Raw genomic sequence first — 24,081 nt, 5'->3', positions numbered from 1 at the left:
ACACTAGGCTCGGGAAAGCTGTCAGCAGCCTTGAGCGTATTAGTAGGAAGGGAGTTCAAAAACAGTAGGGACAAGAGGGGATATGTATGTATGAATGAATGTAGGTCTTTATTTATATAGCGCCATTAATGTATATAGCACTTCACAGTAGTAATACATGTGACAATCATAAATAACAAATAATACAAACAACAGATCATGGGTATAAGTGCTTTAGACATAAAAGTAACATTTCGGAAGAGGAGTCCCTGCTCCGAAGAGCTTGCAATCTAATTAATATATGTTATGGATACAAACATTTAAAGTATACAGTACAACACAATATCCAAGCAAGCTTGCACATGTGCATCAAGGCAAAAGTCGTGCAATTCTGGGTCAAAACTGTCGCACTAGATGCATCATAGAAAAATATCCTAATGATATTTCTTATTTGATACATCTGGTGCATTTTTTTGCTGTGGAATTGCACCACTTCTGCATTGATACATACCCCATAGACTTCAGTTGAGGGAGAGATCTAAAAAAAGAGCACAAAGAATGAATGTATATAAAAGTGTAAGAAAATAATACAATTGTAATGTGTAATTACAAATGATAGTATGGAAATTTCAACACAAAAATAAATAAATAAATTATACTCTCAAATCTCTTTCATTGAATTAAAAACATCACCATCACAAATACAATTTCTTTGACAAAACACAAAAGTTTCACTTACAATGCGCGTGCACAGCACACACAACTTTTTTATTCAAACGTGCATTAGAATCATTAAGATAAAATCTATTCATTTTCTTTTAATAAGTAAACTACTATAAAATACAACACAAACGAATAATTATTAACCTATTGCTCCTATGGTCGATTCTATCACTCAGTGTCCATTCTCTGTACTGTTCGTTGGTGACAATCCTCCGGATTCCATCCTTTGTTGGTTTCCGTCCGGGTAAATCTGCCTCTGCACAGGGCTCTCTGTTCCTCTATTGTACAGTTCCTCTTTAATAGAATGTTGTACTGCTGCGGCCAGCTTTAATCTCACACTTACCCGTCATGTCCCGCGGCTTTTTTCGGGCTGGCGCCGAACTTGGCCGCGCACCAGCCGCATCTTCCCCGCATCCTTCCCCTCGTTCCCCTACCCTCGCGACCTCTGCCTCTGCTCTGCCCTGCTTCTCCGGGTCCCCCGGGTCCCCCTCTGCTTCTCACATCCTCCCTTACCCCGCCACCACCTTCGGGGAACCCTGGGCACCCGCGCCACGCACGCACCCTGGCACGCGTGACGGAAAAAAAAACAGCCGCGTCTGCCAGCACATTGCGGTGGCGGCCGCAGAAGACTCAGCTTGGCCGCCACTGTAGATGTTTGACCTTTTCTTTCCTCCCCATGTATCTTATTTATATACAGGCGGGCCACGCTAATACAGCGGGTTCCGTTCTATGGCCCCGCCGCAAAGCGAAAATCGCCGGAGAGCAGATCTGCAATACCCCCTTCTGCGCATGCGTGACCTCCGTTCTGCGCATGCGTGACGCCCGTTCTGCGCATGCTCAGACTACCGCTGTATGAGCAGAACGCCGAAAAGCGGGGCCCTACTGTACGGTAATTAGTCTCCTTCCTTTTGTACTCTCTCGCTCTGAGTTTTTCCATCAACTGACCCTCTCATTCAAATTCCAACTGAAACGTATTTCTGCCAACTGCTATACAACCCCGCGCTGGCGGCTCCTCTGCAGGTTCCATGAGCCGAAGGAGAGAGAACTCGGGGTGGGGGGGAAGAGAAGAGAGAACCAGGGTGGGGGGCAGGGATTAGAGGAGTGAACCAGGGTGGGTGGGCGAGAGGGGAGAGAACCAGGGTGGGGGGTAGGGAAAAGAGGAGAGAAGCAGGTGGGGGGGGGGGGGGGATTCGGAGAGGAGAGAACCGGGCGAGGGAGAAGAGAGAACCGGGTGGGGAGGGGAGGAAAACGAGAGAACCGGGTGGGGTGGGGGGGGAGGAAGACGAGAGAACTGGGTGGGGGGGGGAGGAAAGGGAGAAGAGAGAACCGGGTGAGGGGGGGGGGGGGGAGGGAGAAGAAAGAACCAGGTGGGGGAGGGAAGGGAGAAGAGATAACTGGGTGGGGAGGAGAACAGATAGGAGAGAACCGGGTAGGGGAGGGAGAAGAGAGAACCGGGTGGGGGGAGGGAGGGAGAAGAGAGAACCGGGTGGGGGGGGAGAAAAGAGAACCGGGTGAGGGGGTGGGAGGAGGGAGAAGACAGAACCAGGTGGGGGAAGGGAGAAGAGAGAACTTGGTGGGGAGAAGAGAGAACAGTGTGGGGGGAGGAAGGGAGAGGAGAGAACCGGGCGGGGAGGAGGGAGGAGAGAGGGAGAAGAGAGAACCAGGTGAGGGGGGAGGGAGAAGACAGAACCAGGTGGGAAAGGGAAGGGAGAAGAGGAAACCGGATGGGGGGGGAAAGAGAAGAGAACTGAGGGGGAGGGAAAAAGAGGAGAGAAGGGGGAGAACCAGGGGGGGGGGGGGAGAGAAGAGAGAGAGCGAGAAAGAGAGAACCCGGGAGAGGTGGGAGAGACAATGAAGGAGGGAGCGTGTGAGAGAAAGTGGAGGAGAGCAAGAAAGCAGGGGATGAGAGAAAGGGAGGGGGTGAGAGCTGTTGCTAATGTAATTTGTTCTATAGTTATTTTTAATTTGTCCCTGTTTTTTACATTTGAAAATCTGGCCACCCTACCTATGGGTGTAGTTATAACATTAGTTAGATGGGAGAAAGTCTTTGACTGATATGTAATGTCATTTTCCGGGTCTCTGTTAAAAAGGGAAATGTTTGTAATTTCTAAGGAAACCAAGGGATCTGCCGATTGCTTTTGTGAAAGATTATATTGGCTCAAGGGAGCTAAATACTTTGTTAACTAAGAGGGACTGCCCCATCAAATGCAAACGTTTGTCAGCAGAAAGAGAGATTAAAAAGTAACAACGTAACAGGAATTGTAGTATCATCCTTCTGGTGAGATCAACACTTTTATAGGAAACAAATGATGAGGTGATGTCAAGTGGTTTTCAAAGCAGGGGATGATTATTTCATAAACTCGTTTCGGTGACCGTATTTCTATTAGGCAAAATTATAAGCAATCAACTAAAGCCATCCACTCCCCCAATCCTGATACCAGTAGCACAGAGCTGAAAAAAACAGTTGCTGCTGTTGCCCTTAATGTGAAACATCTCGTGACGGGCTTAAGTCATTCTAGAAATTAGCTCAGGGGTGGGCAACTCCAGTCCTCAAGGGCCACCAACAGGTCAGGTATTCAGGACATCCCTGCTCCAGCAAAAGTGGTGCAGTCATGACCGAGCCTCTGATTGAGCCACCTGTGCTGAAGCAGGGATATCCTGAAAAACTCACCTGTTGGTTTAAAAAAACAAAACAAACCTTGCATTTCTACAATGATATGGTAGGTCTGTTTGTTGAAATTGAACATTTGGTTAAATTGTACCGTGCTTGCCCTAGCTGCCTTGTTAGGTCAAACCGTCACCTTGACCAATACAAAGATTGCAGGGACTCACACTGGTGATATCTGGTTTACCTGGGAATCAGACTTCTAGGTAAATTAGAAGAGCAAATAGACCGCCAACTACAAACTACACAATCGAACATATGGACAGACTCTCCCTGCTTAATAGAAACACAATATTTCACAATATCATCAGTGTCAGATGATAGGTCTCGTCAAGGCAAGAGCTCGTTAGAAGCTGCCATGTTAATAAAGCATTGTTACAGTGGGAGTGTTGCCAGATGTTTTGACTAGAACATTGTGCTAGTCATAATTTGCATGGAAGTGCAGTACATTATGCAGACACTTATACAGAAGTCTGCTGCACTACTAGACATTCCAAAATTGCTCTTTGACGAGAAACTTAAATCTCTCCTGATTAAAAAAAATAATTATCACAAAAATGCAGTTTTGCCGTTTAAATTCACTGCAGATGTTACATTTTTTTGTTTTGCTTATGCAGGAATCTTGCGTCTGTATATAGCATCCTGTAAAGTCACATCATACATCTGTAATATGCCACGCAGTTCAACAGTCTTGTTTCTTTGTATTAAGGGAGCAGTCCTGCCTAGGACAAAAGTGAACAAAAAGGACAGTGGCGTGTTTTATTAGTTATATGTGACTGATTGGACAAGTAGGTACATATATATATTTTAACCTCTTCATTTCTATGGTAAACAATCGATATCTTATGTATCTTGGTGATAGGAACTCAAGAGCAGGTAATGTGATCGTAAATGGTTACCGCTGTCTTTTATTTGGAAAGTAATTATAGTGCCCTCACCGTGATAAAAGGTTGCGTGGATCAAACGAAATGTCGGATTGTGGCGATTAAACTCATTTGCAAAAGCCTGTTCAAGAAAAACAGGGCAATGAACCCCAAATGACCAGTGCTTCAGAGTTTGTAGAATGGATACGTTCTGTATAAGTCACATTTCAATATATACAATTCGGTCAATACGGTTGCAGTTGGGCTGTTCAAATTACAATGCCAAGTCAAGCTACTTGGACCCATATGTAGGAAGAGGCAGCATAGTGGGATGACCATCGGATGTCACTAGACAGGCTCTCGACCCCCACACACTATATACCACATTTAATGCTAAACCTCCTGGGGTAAAAATGTTTAAAAGTTCATCTGGAAAATTTACAGCCTCCTCATGCTCTCTGCCATGGATCGAAAGATGGAAGTGAAGTCCCGTGGGGAAAAGGTGTAGGCGGTGCACAGCTCCGTGAAAAAAGATAAGGCTGGATTGCTTAGGTCATTAAAAAAGATATTTTATTGGGCCATATGCAAACAAATAAAATTGAGGGATAACCCCACAAGTAAACTCTGACGCGTTTTCGCCCGTATTCAAGTTTTTTTAACTGAGCTGTGCACCGCCTACACCTTTCCCCCATGGGACTTCACTTCCGGCATAAGACTGTTTGTGCACTCCTCTTACTATTTTTACCTCTCATGATTTATTGGTCCAACCAAGAAGGTCCTTTTTGAGTGGAAGCACCAGCCATTGTTCATGTTCTGTTTGTTTACAGGAGTGCTTGAGGAACCTCTTCTATACCGATGTTAATGCATCTCCATCAGCTCCCTATTCTATACCGCTATCAGTATAACAGATAAACATGGGAAGCGGATATGTTTGAATCAAGTGATCCAAGATACAAATAAGTAAGATAGTGACACAAAAGGGTGATTGAATGTTTCAAAGGAACTGAATTACACAGATAAATTCCTAATTTTTTTTTTTATATAGTTTTGACCCGCTACATTCGACTGGCCCTGAATTTTTTTCTTCTTCTTTTGCAGGTCCTTTAATATTTTTGCTGCTAAAGAAGCCTATAACAAATTAAATGGCAGAAATACGTTACATTTATTATTCATGGTGTATTTATAAGTAAAAAAATAATAATCTGATCATACAGACGAGACCACGAGTATTCTAAAGCTTGCCTTAAACTAGCCTGGTTACATTCTGGGTATGTGCTGTGTGTAACCTGGCTAGTTTAAGGCAAGTTTAAGGCATTTCTGCATTGACTAATGACCCATAGGGTTAACACAGCAGGGGTCCCTGGCAGTCCCATTCAGTTTGAATGGGACAGCCAGGGACCCCCACTGTTAATCTGATGGGCCATTAATCAATGCAGAAATGCTGGGGCTAGTTTAAGGCAAGTTTAAGGCATGTATCCAGCATGTACCTGGGTGTACCTGGTTCTTTTTGGCGATTGCCACTGGTTTGTGTTAGAATAACCGTGGGCACTACAGTAACCTCCCAATGTTTCAAATTTGACTAACAATATGTAAAATATTTTTTCTTACAGCATTCCACTAATTGATAATTGATTTTTGGTCTCCCCACAACTGCTTAAGTTTATACAACTTGCTTTACCTACAGTATAAATCCATCAATCTCCTGCATGCTTGCCACCATTACTGCAATAATGCATCATGCACTTCCAAGAAACAGAGTGATGTGGGCATTAGAACCAAAAGGAAGGGGAAAGAGGGAAGCCCCCGCATCAGTTTAGATGTAAAAATAATTATTAGAATGTAATTAATGTGAAATATAGATAATGATATGGTAGAAAGGGGTGGGGGTTGATAGACAGCACTCTGACACACTGACTCAGCAAGGTTGCAGGGTGCACGGAACAGGAAGGGACCCTAATTCCCTTCAGAAGTACTAACAAACCAAAAGATAGTACCAGCACTCTGTGAGACAGAGAGTGCTGGTACTATCTTTTGGTTTGATAGATAATGATAAGGTGCAAATAGGGATAAAGATGGTGCTCATCGAACAAACAAAGATCCCCCAATTAATGCACTCGAATCAAATGGTGAGAAATGATGAATGAGTTAAAATTACTCTTTAATCAAATATGTAAATTTAAAAAAATGTTGTACAGAGGGGTATGGTGTGAATATCCATGACCAATCCCTTACGACACACCAATTCCTAATCACAAGATAATGTGCAGATAGTAAAAAGTACCCTGAGAAGACCCTTAAGGCATCTGTGAGTTATTTATTAAATTGTGTTCGCATAGTGATCTTATAACGGCTATTAATTCAGTTATAAACACGTCTATGAATATGTACCGAATAGACAGAACAGTTTTTATTTGCTACATTTGAGATATATATATATCCCAGGACATACTTGAAAACGAGAGGTAACTCTCAATGTATTACTTCCTGGTAAAATATTTTATAAATAAATAAATAAATAATATATTGACAGAGTTGATCCGAGAAGAATCAAAAAAGGTTCCCTCTATTATTAGCACTCTATGTTGGAGTTCAATAGACGGACTACAGTGGTCCAACAGATAATTACTGTGATTAGGTCTATTGACCTATAAGAACTGGGAAGATCAGGAAAAAATAAAGTTTTATTCAAATATTGGTTAAAAAAACACATATATAACATTCACACATTAAAATAACCCCATAATGAAGTGGCTAAACATGCAATCTATAAAGGTAAGTATCCTTTTCCATTCACAGGTTCAGATTGCTGTCTAAGCGTCTATTTTAAATTGATCCGAATATCATACAAGTCAGCAGAATAGTAATAGCATAATACAGCTACAGTATATACAATGAGGATTAATCTCAGAATAGGACCAATCTAATCCATCAATACAGATTGTATGGCAGAATTCGTAGGTACTGTCCTCCCTGTAACACATGCATAAGTATACTGGTATATAGCAGTAATATCTCAGTATAGTATCACCTATAAGTACCAGATATATGTACTAGATATCTGCTCTTAATTCATAAAGTACTCCTGTATTATAGCCATGAATATGTCTGTATGTTCCATAATATAGTAAGTCTTAGGTGGAAAAATGGTTCTAATAATACCATCTCATAAGTTGAAACAACCACCGTTACTATATGCGTATGTACACATGCTGCAGGGTGGATTCCCTATGTGGATCTTATCAATATTCTCACATAAGGAAAACAGAGCACAACCGTCACAAAACAGTAATAGATAGGACCACAGCGGGTCAATGGTAACACGGAGGGCTCCGTCACTAATACAAGCCTGACTGTAGAGGTGTCTATCTGCTGCCTGAATCGAAAGACGCCACCACTTCTGATGATGTCACGAATTACGTCACACGTCCCGACGATCGTTTCGCATGCGCTACACGCTTCTTCAGGGGGAGGAGTCTATTCCCTGACCTGGCCGGTAGGTATTTATACACTTTTACATATCAGAATCCCGCCTCCTATGACTCATGGAGGCGGAGTCTATGCCCGTGATCCAATCGGGTTCATAGTATACAGTAATTTACTCCAATATTGTGTGTCATTGGATATCATATCTGCGTTGCAAGAGCTGTATTAACAGCATGGTAAATATAATGTGAGCATATCTAACTGTCTGACTATAGCAAGTTACAATGTCTCTGTGACAGCCATTTCGATATGAGAAATGATGATTACGATTCGACCCAAAATAGTAGGTAAGTATATTAATGCCTAGTGTGCTATATCGCATTATATCGCAATTCATTCACTTTCCAGACCCTTAATAAATCAATAAATATATATAGGTATGCGTCTGAATTCATTTTGTGTGGTTTTTGTAATTCTTCAAAATTGTAGTGTACTGTCAAAGAAATTTTCTCCCGTAAATAATATAATACGTATAAGAGTTATTGTTAGTCTATGTATAAATACACTTGGAGGGTGAAAATAAATGATTAAAAGAATTAATAAATTAATACATAGTGAACTTCTAAAAAAAAAAAGATGATCTACACTTAAACAGATAGGTCAATAAATGGTGAAATATGAACATTAAAGGGAGGGGGGTGTGAGCATGGTGTAGGAGTGAATGAACGCTTATATGACCTGCCCCTAATGGTCAATACAGATCTAGTTGTGATTAATAACTATATACCTGGATCCCCATAGACCAACCCTTGATAATTATCCAAGTGTAGATATACATATACATATACATTAGGTTGCCCCTATCAATCCAATTTAAATTGATATTACACTACAAATTATATACTCCCTGATTACAGGAAAGAAGAATAAATGAATCCCTCATTAAGTCCCAAGGGGGAGAGGGTTTGAAGTTGGAAAATCCAACGGCACTCTTTTTGTAGGAGCCGTTTATCCCAGTCACACCCTCTGGGATCTCTAGGGACATGTTCGATACCACAGAAATGCATAGCCCTCCAGTCTCCTTTATGATGTTGAATGATATGTCTAGCTACAGGTGTATCCGTGGTATTCCGTACATTCCCTATATGCTCTAAGACTCTCGTTTTTAATTGTCTGTGAGTCTTACCAACATATTTTAGGCCACAATCACAGGTCATTAAATAAATTGTACCATACGTCATACAGTTAATAAAGTCTTTAATTTGGAAAGTGGCAGTATTGGCTGAGTTGGAGAACTGCTTTGTAGCATGCATAAAACGACAGGTTTTACCTCTAGAGCATGGAAATGATCCATGCGGTTTCGTACCCAACCATGTTTTCTGTTGTGTTTGAATAAAATGACTATGTACTAATCTGTCTTTAATGTTGGTGTTATGTCTGCAACCCATAGTTGGATTGTCTTTCAAAATCTTATGTAAATCTATATCTTCCAATAGAACATGCCAATGTTTTCGGAGAATGTTCCTCACATCCTACCATTGGTTATTGTAGGTAGAAATGAATCTTATAGTTTCATCATTTGGCTCCCTTTTGTTGTTCACTAGTAGACTCGATCTGGGTGATGTCAAGGCCCTGTAGTATGCCTTCTTGATAAGCTTATTCCTATAACCTCTCATTTTGAACCTTAGAGACATTTCCTTAGATTGTTTGGTGGATTCAGACGTGTTGAACAATTCCCCCCCACCCCCTTTAATGTTCATATTTCACCATTTATTGACCTATCTGTTTAAGTGTAGATCATCTTTTTTTTTTTAGAAGTTCACAATGTATTAATTTATTAATTCTTTTAATATTCATTTATTTTCACCCTCCAAGTGTATTTATACATAGACTAACAATAACTCGTATACGTATTATGTTATTTACGGGAGAAAATTTCTTTGACAGTACACTACAATTTTGAAGAATTACAAAAACCACACAAAATGAATTCAGACGCATACCTATATATATTTATTGATTTATTAAGGGTCTGGAAAGTGAATGAATTGCGATATAATGCGATATAGCACACTAGGCATTAATATACTTAACTACTATTTTGGGTCGAATCGTAATCATCATTTCTCATATCGAAATGGCTTTCACAGAGACATTGTAACTTGCTATAGTCAGACAGTTAGATATGCTCACATTATATTTACCATGCTGTTAATACAGCTCTTGCAATGCAGATATATGATATCCAATGACACACAATATTGGAGTAAATTATTGTATACTATGAACCCGATTGGATCACGGGCATAGAATCCGCCTCCATGAGTCATAGGAGGCGGGATTCTGATATGTAAAAGATTATAAATACCTACCGGCCAGGTCAGGGAATAGACTCCTCCCCCTGAAGAAGCGTGTAGCCCATGCGAAACGATCGTCGGGACGTGTGACGTAATTCGTGACATCATCAGAAGTGGTGGCGTCTTTCGATTCAGGCAGCAGATAGACACCTCTACAGTCAGGCTTGTATTAGTGACGGAGCCCTCCGTGTTACCATTGACCCGCTGTGTTCCTATCTATTACTGTTTTGTGACGGTTGTGCTCTGTTTTCCTTATGTGAGAATATTGATAAGATCCACATAGGGAATCCACCCTGCAGCATGTATACATATGCATTTAGTAACGGTGGTTGTTCCAACTTATGAGATGGTATTATTAGAACCATTTTTCCACCTAAGACTTACTATATTACGGAACATACAGACATATTCATGGCTATAATACAGGAGTACTTTATGCATTAAGAGCAGATATCTAGTACATATATCTGGTACCTATAGGTGATACTATACTGAGATATTACTGCTATATACCAGTATACTTATGCATGCGATACATGGAGGACAGTACCTAAGAATTCTGACATACAATCTGTATTGATGGATTAGATTGGTCCTATTCTGAGATTAATCCTCATTGTATGTAGCCGTATTATGCTATTACTATTCTGCTGACTTGTATGATATTCAGATCAATTTAAAATAGACGCTTAGACAGCAATCTGAACCTATGAATGGAAAAGGATACTTACCTTTATAGATTGCATGTTTAGCCACTTCATTATTGGGTTATTTTAATGTGTGAATGTTATATATGTGGTTTTTAACCAATATTTGAATAAAACGTTATTATTTTTTCCTGATCTTCCCGATTCCTATAGGTCAATAGACCTAATCACAGTAATTATCTGTTGGACCACTGTAGTCCGTCTATTGAACTCCAACATAGAGTGCTAATAATAGAGGGAACCTTTTTTGATTTTTCTGGGATCAACTATGTCAATATAGTTCCTTTTTCTCTCTGAGCACCTGTTTAAATTCATTTTAAATTCATTTTCACTGTATGAAGTACATATGGGATGAGCGGTCTTATCTCCTTTATATACATTTGAGATATATAATATACAGCTAAATCACATATAAGTGAACCAGTAATAGGTAATAGGTATTACGTAACCTTTCCAGTTTTTAGTAAACATAACTGCTACTGTTGCAGAAATACTAAGATCTTTGGAGCTTTATTAGTATATTGGATACTATAGTAGCAATTTGTACATATATGAGATTCCTGTCCTCTCAGGGTACTTTTTACTATCTGCACATTATCTTGTGATTAGGAATTGGTGTGTCGCAAGGGATTGGTCATGGATATTCACACCATACCCCTCTGTACAACTTTTTTTACATTTACATATTTGATTAAAGAGTAATTTTAACTCATTCATCATTTCTCACCATTTGATTCGCGTGCATTCATTGGGGAATCTGTTTGTTCGAAGGATGTGGGCATTGTCAGAATATATACAAAAAAAAGAGAAGGATACTTGCATCACTGATACCTCTGTCGACATGACCAGGATAACCAACAAACAGATATAGTGTGGTGTAGAAAAGATAGAAGCTGGCATCCCAAAAATAAAAAGTGTTTAATTTCCTATGGACCTGGAAAGGGAATATGGCAAACTGGGATTTGATATTGTATTGTATTGTATGTCTTTATTTATATAGCGCCATTAATGTACATAGCGCTTCACAGTAGTAATACATGTGGTAATCAAATAAATAACAGATAATATAAATAACAGATCATGGGAATAAGTGCTTTAGACATAAACGTAACATTAAGGAAGAGGAGTCCCTGCCCCGAGGAGCTTACAGTCTAATTGGTAGGTAGGGAGAACGTACAGAGACAGTAGGAGGGAGTTCTGGTAAGTGCATCTGCAGGGGGCCAAACTTTATGTATCATGTGTTCAGAATATCCACAGTGCTATTCATATGCTTCTTTAAGCAAGTGTGTCTTAAGGTGGGTATTAAAGGTGGATAGAGAGGGTGCTAGTCGGGTACTGAGGGGAAGGGCATTCCAGAGGTGTGGGGCAGTCAGTGAAAAAGGTTTAAGGCGGGAGAGGGCTTTAGATACAAAGGGGGTAGAAAGAAGACATCCTTGAGCAGAACGCAAAAGTCGGGATGGTGCATAGCGAGAAATTAGGGCTGAGATGTAAGGAGGGGCAGAAGAGTGTAAAGCTTTAAAAGTGAGGAGAAGAATGGAGTGTGAGATGCGGGATTTGATCGGAAGCCAGGAGAGGGATTTCATGAGGGGAGATGCTGAGACAGATCTAGGAAAGAGTAGAGTGATTCTGGCAGCAGCATTTAGGATAGATTGTAGGGGAGACAGGTGAGAGGCAGGAAGGCCGGACAGCAGGAGGTTACAGTAATCAAGATGGGAGATATTGTTGATTGTTGATTGATATTGTTTTTCCTCTTGATAACAATATCAGTTCATTCAAATTGCAGTAAACAGTAGAAATACACTTTCTGATGTATAATTCCTAAAATAGAAATCTCTTGCTCAACTAGTTGAGATTTTGACCACATAATCCCTATCACTAAGACCTGGATGTCCAAATAAACCATACAATGGAGAACTTCTAATAAATAATATACTACATACTAAAATGCATTATTCTCACCATCTCAAACGATTTATTGTAAGGTTACGCAGGTTTTCAGATCTATATTGTGCCAGGCAAAAAATGGTTTGTCATGCCAAAAATTATAGTACCTTTACTGCACCAACGCAAACACGTCTGCCACACACAGTGGTTCTAAACCGTACTCAGTCCACTGCTCTGAATATGGTATAAACATTATACTGTATATCGAAGAATAAATTATACTAACATGGTGCATGGTCTACATCATAAAATATATAACAGGAAAAAACTAAAAGGACTTCAACATTCAAAGTTTTAGAGAGAGAAGGGGAGAGAAGCCAGCATACATGAAGTTTCCAAAAGTACAGGGCGGATCCATATTTCAGAGAAAGAGGTGCTAGAGCAAGAGGTCATGTTCTGCAGCTGGAGGGGAGGGCTCAGGGGAAATGTCACAGATTCACAGCAGGGGTGCATGGATTTGTGGAATCCCAATATGAGTGGTAGAGGCTAATGCAGTAAGGGAGTTCAAAAATGCTTGGGGTAGACAACGCTATCCCAAATATAAAAGCAACTAAAGGATCTAATAGGGTCTCGAGTTTCACAGTAGACTTTGTGGGCCAAACAGGTGGCATCTTCCATCAATTTCTATAATACAAATCGCACACAGTTTATATAACCGTTAAGGATCTCAAAGGCTAATGCTAATACAGTACAACTGAACAGTCTTTATGGTAGTGCAACATAGATACATGCAAGGCTTAAACCATAGACTTAATGTGCAAAGAGTGGGGAGGGAGAACTTGAATTGTATAAAATGCAAAAAACAGGCATAATAGTACTATTAAAAAAGTTATTTCTGTGGGTGTAATGCAAATGTTGACCAACAATATAAGCCATTTGAAACAAATTCAGAAATTCTGTTGAAAAAAAATACAATAAAAAATAATACAGTACATAGAACTGGGCAACCCCTTACTGTACAATACTACACTTCTGGTAACAACTATATTTCAAACTTGAAAGACACAAAACAAACTCAGTGACCCAGTTATATGATAGGTTTCTGATGTTCAGCTTTGTTTGTTCCTTGATGCCATTAATAAACGATTGGTAATTAAACATTGCTTTCAACATTAGCAAACCAGTTTGGTTTTATTAGAAAACATTATTTGTATAGTTTTTTTCCCCATGAAAAATATACAATAGCTATGCAGCATGTTAAGTCTTATAATTTTAATATATTATATAATATCTGAAAGCCTGCCAATAACTGCTACAAACCTAGACATCAGAGATGGCTAGATAATGCATGTCGGATTTCTGCTGTGGTTGTGCTAAAAACATTTCATTTGACCAACAAGAACGTTTTTTGTATTGAAGTTGTGAATGGGAATTACGAAGCACATGTGATTTCAGCTCTCAAGTCTCCAAAAGTGGAGGCTTCACTGCAGCACTGACAAAGTTCCCTATTATCTTTAATAACGTAAAACTACATGCACGTTCTTACTTTCTGTCATTGCCTTAGCCATCTCAAATGTTTGAAGTATTTATACAGATGCAGCCATGAGTATTAGAACTTTTGCCTTTAAATTCTGGGGCAGTCTCACAGTAAATGCCGTAACATTGCCTCAACATTTCTGTGAGATTCTTAATGGCCCGTCGGATTAACACAGCATTCAGTTTGAATGGGACTGCAGGGACCCCCCGCTGTGTTAATCCGATGGGCCATTAAGAATCTCACAGAAATGCTGAGGCATTTACTGTGAGACTGCCCCAGAATCTCTCAGAATTTCCAAGGTAAGTGTTCTAATACTGGTTGCTGCATCTGTAGTTTTTTTACTTTGATGAAAATATTGCATTGATTTGCCTCAAATTATGTCCCTTTAATCAGTTTTCCCTTTGCTTAAATCGTTTGACATTTCCTTGAACAACATCTATGTTTTGTAAAGAAAAAAAAAAAGAAAAGAAAAAAAGAAGGGGATTTGGAGACATCACCACTAAATTAAGTTACTAACTCTACTGCCTTTTATCTAGTACACTTACTTCCTACTAATTAAACAGCCTGTCGATTACCTCCCTACCTTCTCATTCACAATCTGTTCATCTACCATTATCCTTGAATTTACAACATGCCTGCTATTACCCAGAGTGCCTCGTAAACAACCACATACAAAACATGAACTACACTTCCACAGTTTTAACAAAACTATTTTCTCCCCATCACCCACATGCTGATAAAATTATAGACCAGTAAATAAAAGTGAGATAATGCTGCTGACACGCTGAGGTACAACAAAACTCAACCTCCGTAAACTACACTGAGATCTGACAAAATATTCATGGCACGGATACTGATATTTTAGCACGTAATCTGGGAATATATAGATAGACATCCATTACTTTAATAACCCTGTAGTATTACAAAAATAGATATATTGGCAGAACGTTCTCAAAGGAAAGTATACACCAACTAATCCCTTATAAACTATTGATTTCAGGGTTAACACCTGTATCCAAATCTGCAGGACATTTTTCATTACGTGCAGTTTTACTTTTTCTTCCTCTGTCTTTATTTAGGGATTATGGGTTTTATAGCCCAATAATTCCTATTGAGAGAACAAAACTAATCAGTGAACCAACCTGTTGTGCGACATGGAATCCAATTAGTTTCGACAGTTTTAGGTGACATGTGGCTCACATGAAGAATAAACAAGAATAACAGCTTCTAATTGTTTAAGTAAATAATTAAACAAGAATCAACCCAATTAGATATGTTTATACTCTAATGACTCCAATTCACTGACTGGGGAGTAACAGGAGACGGAGTGATGTTAATTACTTAGTGTGCTGAAACAGGAGTTTGACAATTCGCAGTTACGCTGTATCACCCTTATGTGCTTCTTCACCTGCTCCTTGTTCTCAGAGTGTACTAGTAGAAGCTTCAAAAGCAAAATCAATTTAGCAACATCCACAAATTAAAACAAGAAACGGAAACAATGAACATCTAGGAGTGCTAGACTAGCATTTAAATGCCTGTAGTGAAGAATGAACAGTTACAAGTACATTCAAGAGAAAAGAACACGTAAAAAAACAAAAAAAAAACAAAAGCCAAAGCAGTGGCTTGACATTAGGGTCGTTATGCATTTCCGGGAATATTTGACAATATTTGTCTTGCATGTACTATTGAACTCCCAAGTACTGTACCTCATGTAAAATATTTTTATAACAAATTATGACATTGCTCTCTTCTGGGTTTAACAGTCAATTCAACAAATAACTCTGTCCCTTAACAACTTTATCAGTCAAGGTTATCTGGATGTAGATTAGTCAGGATTTTGCACAATTTTTTTTTTTTTAATCAAATGTTTGCCTTTATTATGAAAGAAAAACATCCTGTTCCTTAACATGCGGACTTGATTAATTAAATTACAGTATATCTCCAACACTTTTAAAGCAACAGCCATGTTAATAATTAAAATGCGGAATACGCCTAAATTACTGTATGACAGTGTAACCAACCAGTGTATTCATTTTTATTGTTCTATTACAATGAAATGCCGGCGTTGTACACATATCCCCATTATTTTACTTATTTCAATCTTTTCTTTCAACAATAAGTAAGCTGTATGGTTTAAACGAGCAATCCAAGCAAAAAGTTTTTTTTTCTTTTCTTACGTCTTCATTTTTTAATACAAAATTTAAGCAGGGGGCTCAGGGCCTGAACCTCATTCATTTCAGCTCAGGGAACCCCCTGCTTCTGGAGATATTTACCTCCGAAGGGGGTGCCGGTATCTCCTGCCGTTTTCAGCTTCCTCGTCACATGGGCCAATAGGAAGCCGAACCTGATGATGTCACAGCGTCCTAGTGGCCCTCAGGGCCCAGGAGCTCTGAAAAGCAGCAATAATGTCAACTCTGGAGTAGCTACCGGCACCCCCTACGAAGGCAAGTACCTCCGGAAGCAGGGGCCCCCCAGAAATGAAATTAATGGGGTTCAGCACCAGAGACCCCCTGCTTCAATCCTGTATTTAAAAACAAAAGAAAACGCTTGAATTACCTCTTTAAAAGCATAATATCTGTAATAATGACGATTGTTCAGACAAAATGTAACATTTTTGAAATGCAGCTTTAAAGTGATTAACACACATCAGTCCTGGGGAATGTATTCAAAATGATGAAAATGGGAGGGAGACTTCGCCGTATTTGCTTTGTAGTGCAACACACTGGCTTGTGATTTCTTGGTAATTCATGTTAGCCCATAGAATAGACAGAACAAACGTAAGGTAGAAGCGATACTTTAAACAGCGAACTAGTGATTAAAAAGGTGCAGGGCTTCAGGAGCACCAAGGTCCCTTCTTCAGGTGAGTAAAAATGTGCCGGCTGGAATCTTACTGCTCCAGAAACCCTGCACTCCCGTATTACTTTTGTTCTCTCTGTGATGCCTCAGGGGAATCCTTCCTCTCAGAACAGTCCAATCCTCCTCACGTAAGCGTCTGTGCGGCTCCTGAAACCATAGAATTAGGTGACGCATCTCAATGCAGTGCAACCTCTGAAACTCCCAGAGTTACACATTAGATTGCAGATTGGGGAGAAAGCAAGGACACCAATCTTTTGCTTTAGATTTGATTTTGGATAGCTCCCCGTGTCTATCATACAACTTTGCACTACATCTACTTCAGCTACAAATTGGAGTCACATTTTGGTGAGCTTTACATGCATCAGCCCAACATGCTGCAGAATGTTTGCTATTGCTGCCATCTTTAAAGCAGCAGCTTACGTTTGGCAGAAGGAGGGAAGCACCTGCTAACGGTTGCCATCTTTTGACCCCTGTTAGATATATTGACGTTTGAACAATTAAAGTCCGTTTGTAAAAATAAACCAGGCCCAAGCAAACATGGTCCTAGTGGAGCCTTACAGAAAGGAGATACAATTTGGGGTTAGAGCAGCATGAGTGGGTTATTTTCCAACATACAGTATAATTATCATCTGAAGCTTTTTTATTTATTGGTGGTCCCCATATTGTGGCCTTAAAAATTTTAAATCTCTTTTACTGTACATCTAAACACACCTCTGACATTTGACAGCCAGTGTAAGAATGGTTTCATTGCCTAAAGTGCTCATCAATACCATGCTTTCAGTACAGTTGTGAAGGGATGATTTATAAAGCTGCAGTGGAGAAAGAACTACAAAAAAACTAAACATAGAACACCAATGAAGTACTGAAAATAGCAGGCATAACAAAACACGGATATGGAAACTGATACATTCCCCATTATAAACAGCTGATTGTTCTGTCCAAAAGAGTAATCTACATAGAAGACACTCATTGATGCAACAATGACATTAGACGTTTGAATAGTCTATAAAAGGAAATTATATGTGTGGTTCACATCAATCATACAGCACATCTAATTTATCTTGCAAAGTAATTTGTGAAACCTGTTGTAAGAAAAAGGTTACTAAAGGGTCTTGGAAGAAAAACACCCCACAGTTCAAGGTGTATATACAGTATAGATACGGACAAAAGGGTACTTGTGACACAAAAATTGATGTTAAAAAAGGTGCTTTATACATGAAGGAATACAAAAGAATGGACCAACGTTTCTGTCCAATTAGGTACCGTCTTCAGGGTTAATGTGAACACCAAAACCCCAAGAGAAACAGGAACCCTCCCTCCTCCACCAATCATCTAATTTATCCCCTGCTATTAAACTGATTTTAATTCACTATGTAACTATTTTGTTTTAATCTTGGGTTTATATCCAAAATGGCTAGAAGCCATTAGGGATCAGTTAATAATGTACTAAGCCCAACTCTAGTGAATGCAAGTGGATGCATTGTTAACTGTGCTTTATACATGGTAGTGTCAGAACCAGTGTCATGCAGAAAACAAGTGATCAAGTGAAATGGGAGAGCTTCAATGAATGTGCTCCCAAAAGAGGGGAAAGTGAAAACATAAAGCTAAGCATTTTGAAGCTTAGTCTACCGTATATTCTCTGAAGTGGCTGAAGGAGAGGTTTTCGGCTGTAAAAAGCGTGACCGCCCACTTTGAAAGACATAAAATAAGCCTCTTAAAGTATCTTTGTTTATTTATTTTTTGTAGTTACATGATTGAGGCAGAGGGCCTCAGGGGCTTAACTACGTTCCCTTCAGCGCTGCGGAACACCTGCTTCCAGAGATACTTATCTCCGTAAGGGGGGTCGGAATCTCAGCAGGTAGCAGCTCAGACGGGGCTTATTGGGGCCAACATGGTGGCTTTAAATGTTCCTCGTCTTGCAGCCAATAGGAAGCCGTGATATCACTTGCAGCTTCCTATTGGCCAGTGTGTCAAGGTACATGTAAACATGGAGATACCAGCACCCCCTACGGAGGTCGGTATCTCGGGAAGCAGGGGGCCCCAGAGCTGAGATGAATATAGTTCCTCTCTAGAGATCCCTACTGTACTTCAAACCTATAACTCAAATAAATAAACAAAGCAAGTGATGCCCCCTGGAGGGCTGCTTTAAATAGTGCTTGGCATGACAGGACAAATATAAAATAAAAGGGGTAGATTCACCAAGCGCCTGCACGGGTTAGCACACCAGATCTAGCATCAACGTCCATGGACTTGAATAAATCTGCCCCAAAAGCAGAAGATAAAGAGGACTATAAAAAGTTACGACGAAGGCGGTAAAAAAGGCTCACTAAGTGGGACATTGCAGTCATTTGTTGTAGCCTTCTATTGAACATTGCATCAACAGAAAATTAGCCAAAACTAGTAATAAATAAATGCTACAGTATTTCTCAAATATTTATTGGTGCTATGCTGCCAAATACCCGCGGAACTGTAACTGGATGCATTATATTTTGTAAGTATCTGCTAGAACATTTAATGAATCAGTGGAGCCACATAAAGATCACTGCTACTTGATCAAGTTTCTTGTCACAATTTAAAAAATAAATTCAGACAGCAGCTGTGTTACACACACTCATTAATTTATTCCCTAGCAACTATGATAAACAAAAATATGCTTTTCGTTATTTCTTTGGACCCCCGTCAGTGCTTGGTTCTTACAGCATAGTGTGATTTGCTCCATAATTTGGTTTTACTGGGATATTTTAAACATTGTAGGTGGGTTATGATTATTTAACCATAACAGAAAGATATATATTTAATGCCTCTAAGTGCTACAATACTAAAACAACAACAACTCTAGTTTCAATTTAGGCAGATTAGATATCATTGCATCCAACAACTCCGTGAAATGTGTTGCTTTTCAATTTGATACATACTTATCTGATTTATAGCATAATAAAGTATATGTGCACATGTTAAAACATACTGGCTAGTGAGCGAGTAGACTTCTCAAGATGTGTTCTCTGTAAATGCACTAGGAAGTGAATAGTAACACCCCTCTTGGATCCACTACAATGGATCCCAGGTCGCGCTTGTGCTACGGCTTAGCACTCTTTAGCAATCAACCCACTAGGACAATACATCTTTTTCTCTAATTCATTGGACCAGCATATTAACCATAAATTAAACTTTTGATGCGAACAAGTTGTAAACTGTTGGTTTAATAAAGAAAGGCTTACATGACATACAACAGTACAAACATATTTACAGCTGGAAAAGCTACAAAATAGACATTTTTGGGAGGCTAGAGGCAAGATAACATCGAAATAATAAAACCCTGCTATTTTAGCACAGTTATAATACTTTAGAATAAATCATATTTATTTGCCAATTAATATATTGCAGTCTGGATAAACACTGCCTCTGCAACGTTGAAATATTCCCTATTTAGAAAGCTGTAATTATTGGTCACTATGTCCCAAATATAACATCTTATTTTAGTACATGACAATGCGCCTATTAGCAGCAATCCTCTACGTCAGTGTTGCTCAAACCCCTGCTTGTCACCCGTGGTCACACCAGGTTTTGGGAATAACCAATGCACTTGCACACAGATAAGTGCACTTTTTTGTATGCATATTAATAGAATGTTAGGTGGTTGCTTCAGAACTCTGGTGTGGCCAGTGCGTGAAGAGAAGCGTGACATACACCTCTCCCACTCGTTCAGCAGCAGACACAAAAGAAAGCCTTACGCATGTCCCGACACTGACAGACTGCATTCGCCTTGTGCAGGAAAGGCATGCGGTTCTAGAGCAAACCATTTATTAAACGCCCTTGGTAGAGTGGTTAAAGGAACAGTAGTAAAAGAATGAAATAAGTGTGCTCATTGAAGCATACAGTTAAAACCAACACAGTAACATTGTTGTAAAAAATAAGCTTTTAGACAGAACTATAGTAATGCGTCACTAGAACATGCTCGCTGACCTAGCAATGTCTAATATTCCAACCGATGATACGAGCAGCGGTTTATATAACACAGTAAAAAAAATGAAAAACAACTTTGCAAAATAGAACACATACAGTCAAAAGAACCAATACAGACGATTGTGAAAATCTATAAATCCTGTTGGGAACACAATTACTGCTTGTATTCAGTAAACAGAATTATTTTTAAGGAGAATACATACTGTATATTCCAAAAGCATAATCTAGAATTAAGAGAAATCCTCACCTTCTGGGTCATAGGTTTGGAAAATCCTTCTGGCTTGTTCAGAAGGGGATTCAGGTGCAACAAGGGTCATTTCCTGAAAGAGAAACCAACATCATTTTATTTTATTACTACTAACTTTTAACAATATAATTGTATTGTATTGTATGTCTTTATTTATATAGCGCCATTAATGTACATAGCGCTTCACAGTAGTAATACATGTGGTAATCAAATAAATAACAGATAATATAAATAACAGATCATGGGAATAAGTGCTTTAGACATAAACGTAACATTAAGGAAGAGGAGTCCCTGCCCCGAGGAGCTTACAGTCAAATTGGTAGGTAGGGAGAACGTACAGAGACAGTAGGAGGGAATTCTAGTAAGTGCGTCTGCAGGGGGCCAAGCTTTATGTATCATGTGTTCAGAATATTCACAGTGCTATTCATATGCTTCTTTAAGCAAGTGTGTCTTAAGGTGGGTATTAAAGGTGGATAGAGAGGGTGCTAGTCGGGTACTGAGGGGAAGGGCATTCCAGAGGTGTGGGGCAGTCAGTGAAAAAGGTTTAAGGCGGGAGAGGGCTTTAGATACAAAGGGGGTAGAAAGAAGACATCCTTGAGCAGAACGCAAAAGTCGGGATGGTGCATAGCGAGAAATTAGGGCTGAGATGTAAGGAGGGGCAGAAGAGTGTAAAGCTTTAAAAGTGAGGAGAAGAATGGAGTGTGAGATGCGGGATTTGATCGGAAGCCAGGAGAGGGATTTCATGAGGGGAGATGCTGAGACAGATCTAGGAAAGAGTAGAGTGATTCTGGCAGCAGCATTTAGGATAGATTGTAGGGGAGACAGGTGAGAGGCAGGAAGGCCGGACAGCAGGAGGTTACAGTAATCAAGACGGGAGAGAATGAGGGCCTGAGTCAGAGTTTTAGCAGCAACAGAGGAAAGGGCGTATCTTTGTTATATTGCGGAGGAAAAAGCGACAAGTTTTAGAAATGTTTTGAATGTGAGGGGCGAATGTGAGAGAGGAGTCGAGTGTGACCCCTAGGCAGCTTGCTTGGGCTACTGGGTGAATGATCGTAGTTCCAACAGTAATGTGGAAGGAGGTAGTAGGGCCAGGTTTGGGAGGAAGTATGAGGAGCTCTGTTTTAGCCATGTTGAGTTTAAGGCGGCGGAGGGCCATCCAGGATGATATAGCAGAGAGACATTCAGAAACTTTGGTTTGTACAGCAGGTGTAAGGTCGGGTGTTGAAAAGTATATTTGTGTGTCGTCAGCATAGAGGTGATATTTAAACCCAAAAGATGTGAATAGAAATGCAATGTTACAAGCGAATGTTAGAATATAAATCTAATCTATTTGCACGTGTAGGTAATTCAAAGTTTTGAAATACTGTAGTGTGGAAAACATGCAATGATATGAACATATAATAAATATATCTTTAAAAAGCACTGTAGTACATGGGTATCTGTACAGAGAATTATCTTCAGTATCACATACCAGTAGAGATTGCAATGTAATATTTTGTGCCGGAGGCAAAAAGAAATAAAGTGACTTTACAAAGAGCAGACACAAGGATTCAAACTAGACAGACTCCTCATTCTCTCTGTCAAGTTAGACAGAGTGCAAAACAGGAAGTGAATCCCTGCGCTTCTCCCAAAGGGATAGCATTCAATGGGGAATATAAATGTATGTATGGTGTAAATATCTATAAGAAAAAAGGAGACTTTTGGTATACATCCTTTGATCAAATAATGCCAAGCCTGCTAACCACGTCAAGGTAAGTCTCTTTAGCAGGTCCCTACGCTAAATGCATACTAGTGTGCATTTAGCGTAGGGACCTGCTAAAGAGACTTACCTTGACGTGGTTAGCAGGCTTGGCATTATTTGATCAAAGGATGTATACCAAAAGTCTCCTTTTTTCTTATAGATATTTACACCATACATACATTTATATTCCCCATTGAATGCTATCCCTTTGGGAGAAGCGCAGGGATTCACTTTCTGTTTTGCACTTTTGTATGGCCAGTTTCTTCACTAGCTGCATGCTCTTTACATGGAGAAGCGCAGTGATTATATATTTGTTTTACAAGTTAGACAGAGTGGCATTATCACAAGGTCATTTTGAATTCCTCCCGATGTTCGCAGTAACACACTGTAGCAGAGAAGTTCGACTACCCTGAGGATTATAATATTGGTTGTATTTTGCAATTTGTTGTTCAGAAGATCATTTTAGTCATTTAAACAAGTGAATTTTGGAGCTACAGAAAACATGGATAAGACAAATGCTCGGACCAGTTTGTGGAACTGCATGGAAATAAAATCAATGTTGATTTTATAATTCGCTACACATTACTCACTTGCTGCGCCGGTGTGTACCACATGGGAATCTCTGCACCCTCTGTACACCCTTGTGCAGTTTTGAATTGACTAACTTTTACCAATCTTACTGTTTTTGTCAACATTTTTGCAAGTTTGTTTCAATTCACATCTTGTGTCTTGCAGGGTCAGGGATGGGCCCGGTTGCCAATAGAAAAGCCACATTTTCTATTGGTGACCGCGCAGTGATGTTTGTAGTCCAGCGACCATATTTCTTTAAGAACTGGCAAACAGAAAAAATAGAAATCTGCAAAACCCATACTAAAGAGATCAACAGTTTTAAGAGACAAGAAGTGTATAGGTCTAGTCTCTTATACATATAAGTATGCTACTTTCCATAGGGTAGCGAGGCTTCTTATATACATTAACTTTTGCTTTAGGAACTTGAGTTCCTTAGTTTAAATCTTAAATACCATAGAATTATTTTTGTTGTTCGGAAAAAAAAAAAAAAAAATATTTTTAAATACAGACAATGACATAATAAATTCCTAGATAAATATTTCTGTCTCCCTTAGGTGTCTGTCTTT

The 24,081-nt window shown here is 39.5% G+C and overlaps 1 protein-coding gene across 5 annotated transcripts in view; it reads right to left on the bottom strand.

The window, feature by feature from the left end:
• MINDY3 (MINDY lysine 48 deubiquitinase 3) overlaps positions 1–24,081 on the bottom strand; it is a 129,758-nt gene that overhangs the window by 9,874 nt on the left and 95,803 nt on the right. For all 5 annotated transcript variants that reach the window (XM_075587415.1, XM_075587416.1, XM_075587417.1 and 2 more), the window contains one exon: positions 21,205–21,277. In XM_075587415.1, coding sequence (XP_075443530.1) covers positions 21,205–21,277 — 73 coding nt within the window. The remainder of the gene's footprint in view (positions 1–21,204; positions 21,278–24,081) is intronic.

The sequence above is a fragment of the Ascaphus truei genome, chromosome 2 (genome assembly GCF_040206685.1).
Source record: "Ascaphus truei isolate aAscTru1 chromosome 2, aAscTru1.hap1, whole genome shotgun sequence".
NCBI classification, from domain to species: domain Eukaryota; kingdom Metazoa; phylum Chordata; class Amphibia; order Anura; family Ascaphidae; genus Ascaphus; species Ascaphus truei.
This window is presented reverse-complemented; position numbering and strand designations above follow the sequence as displayed.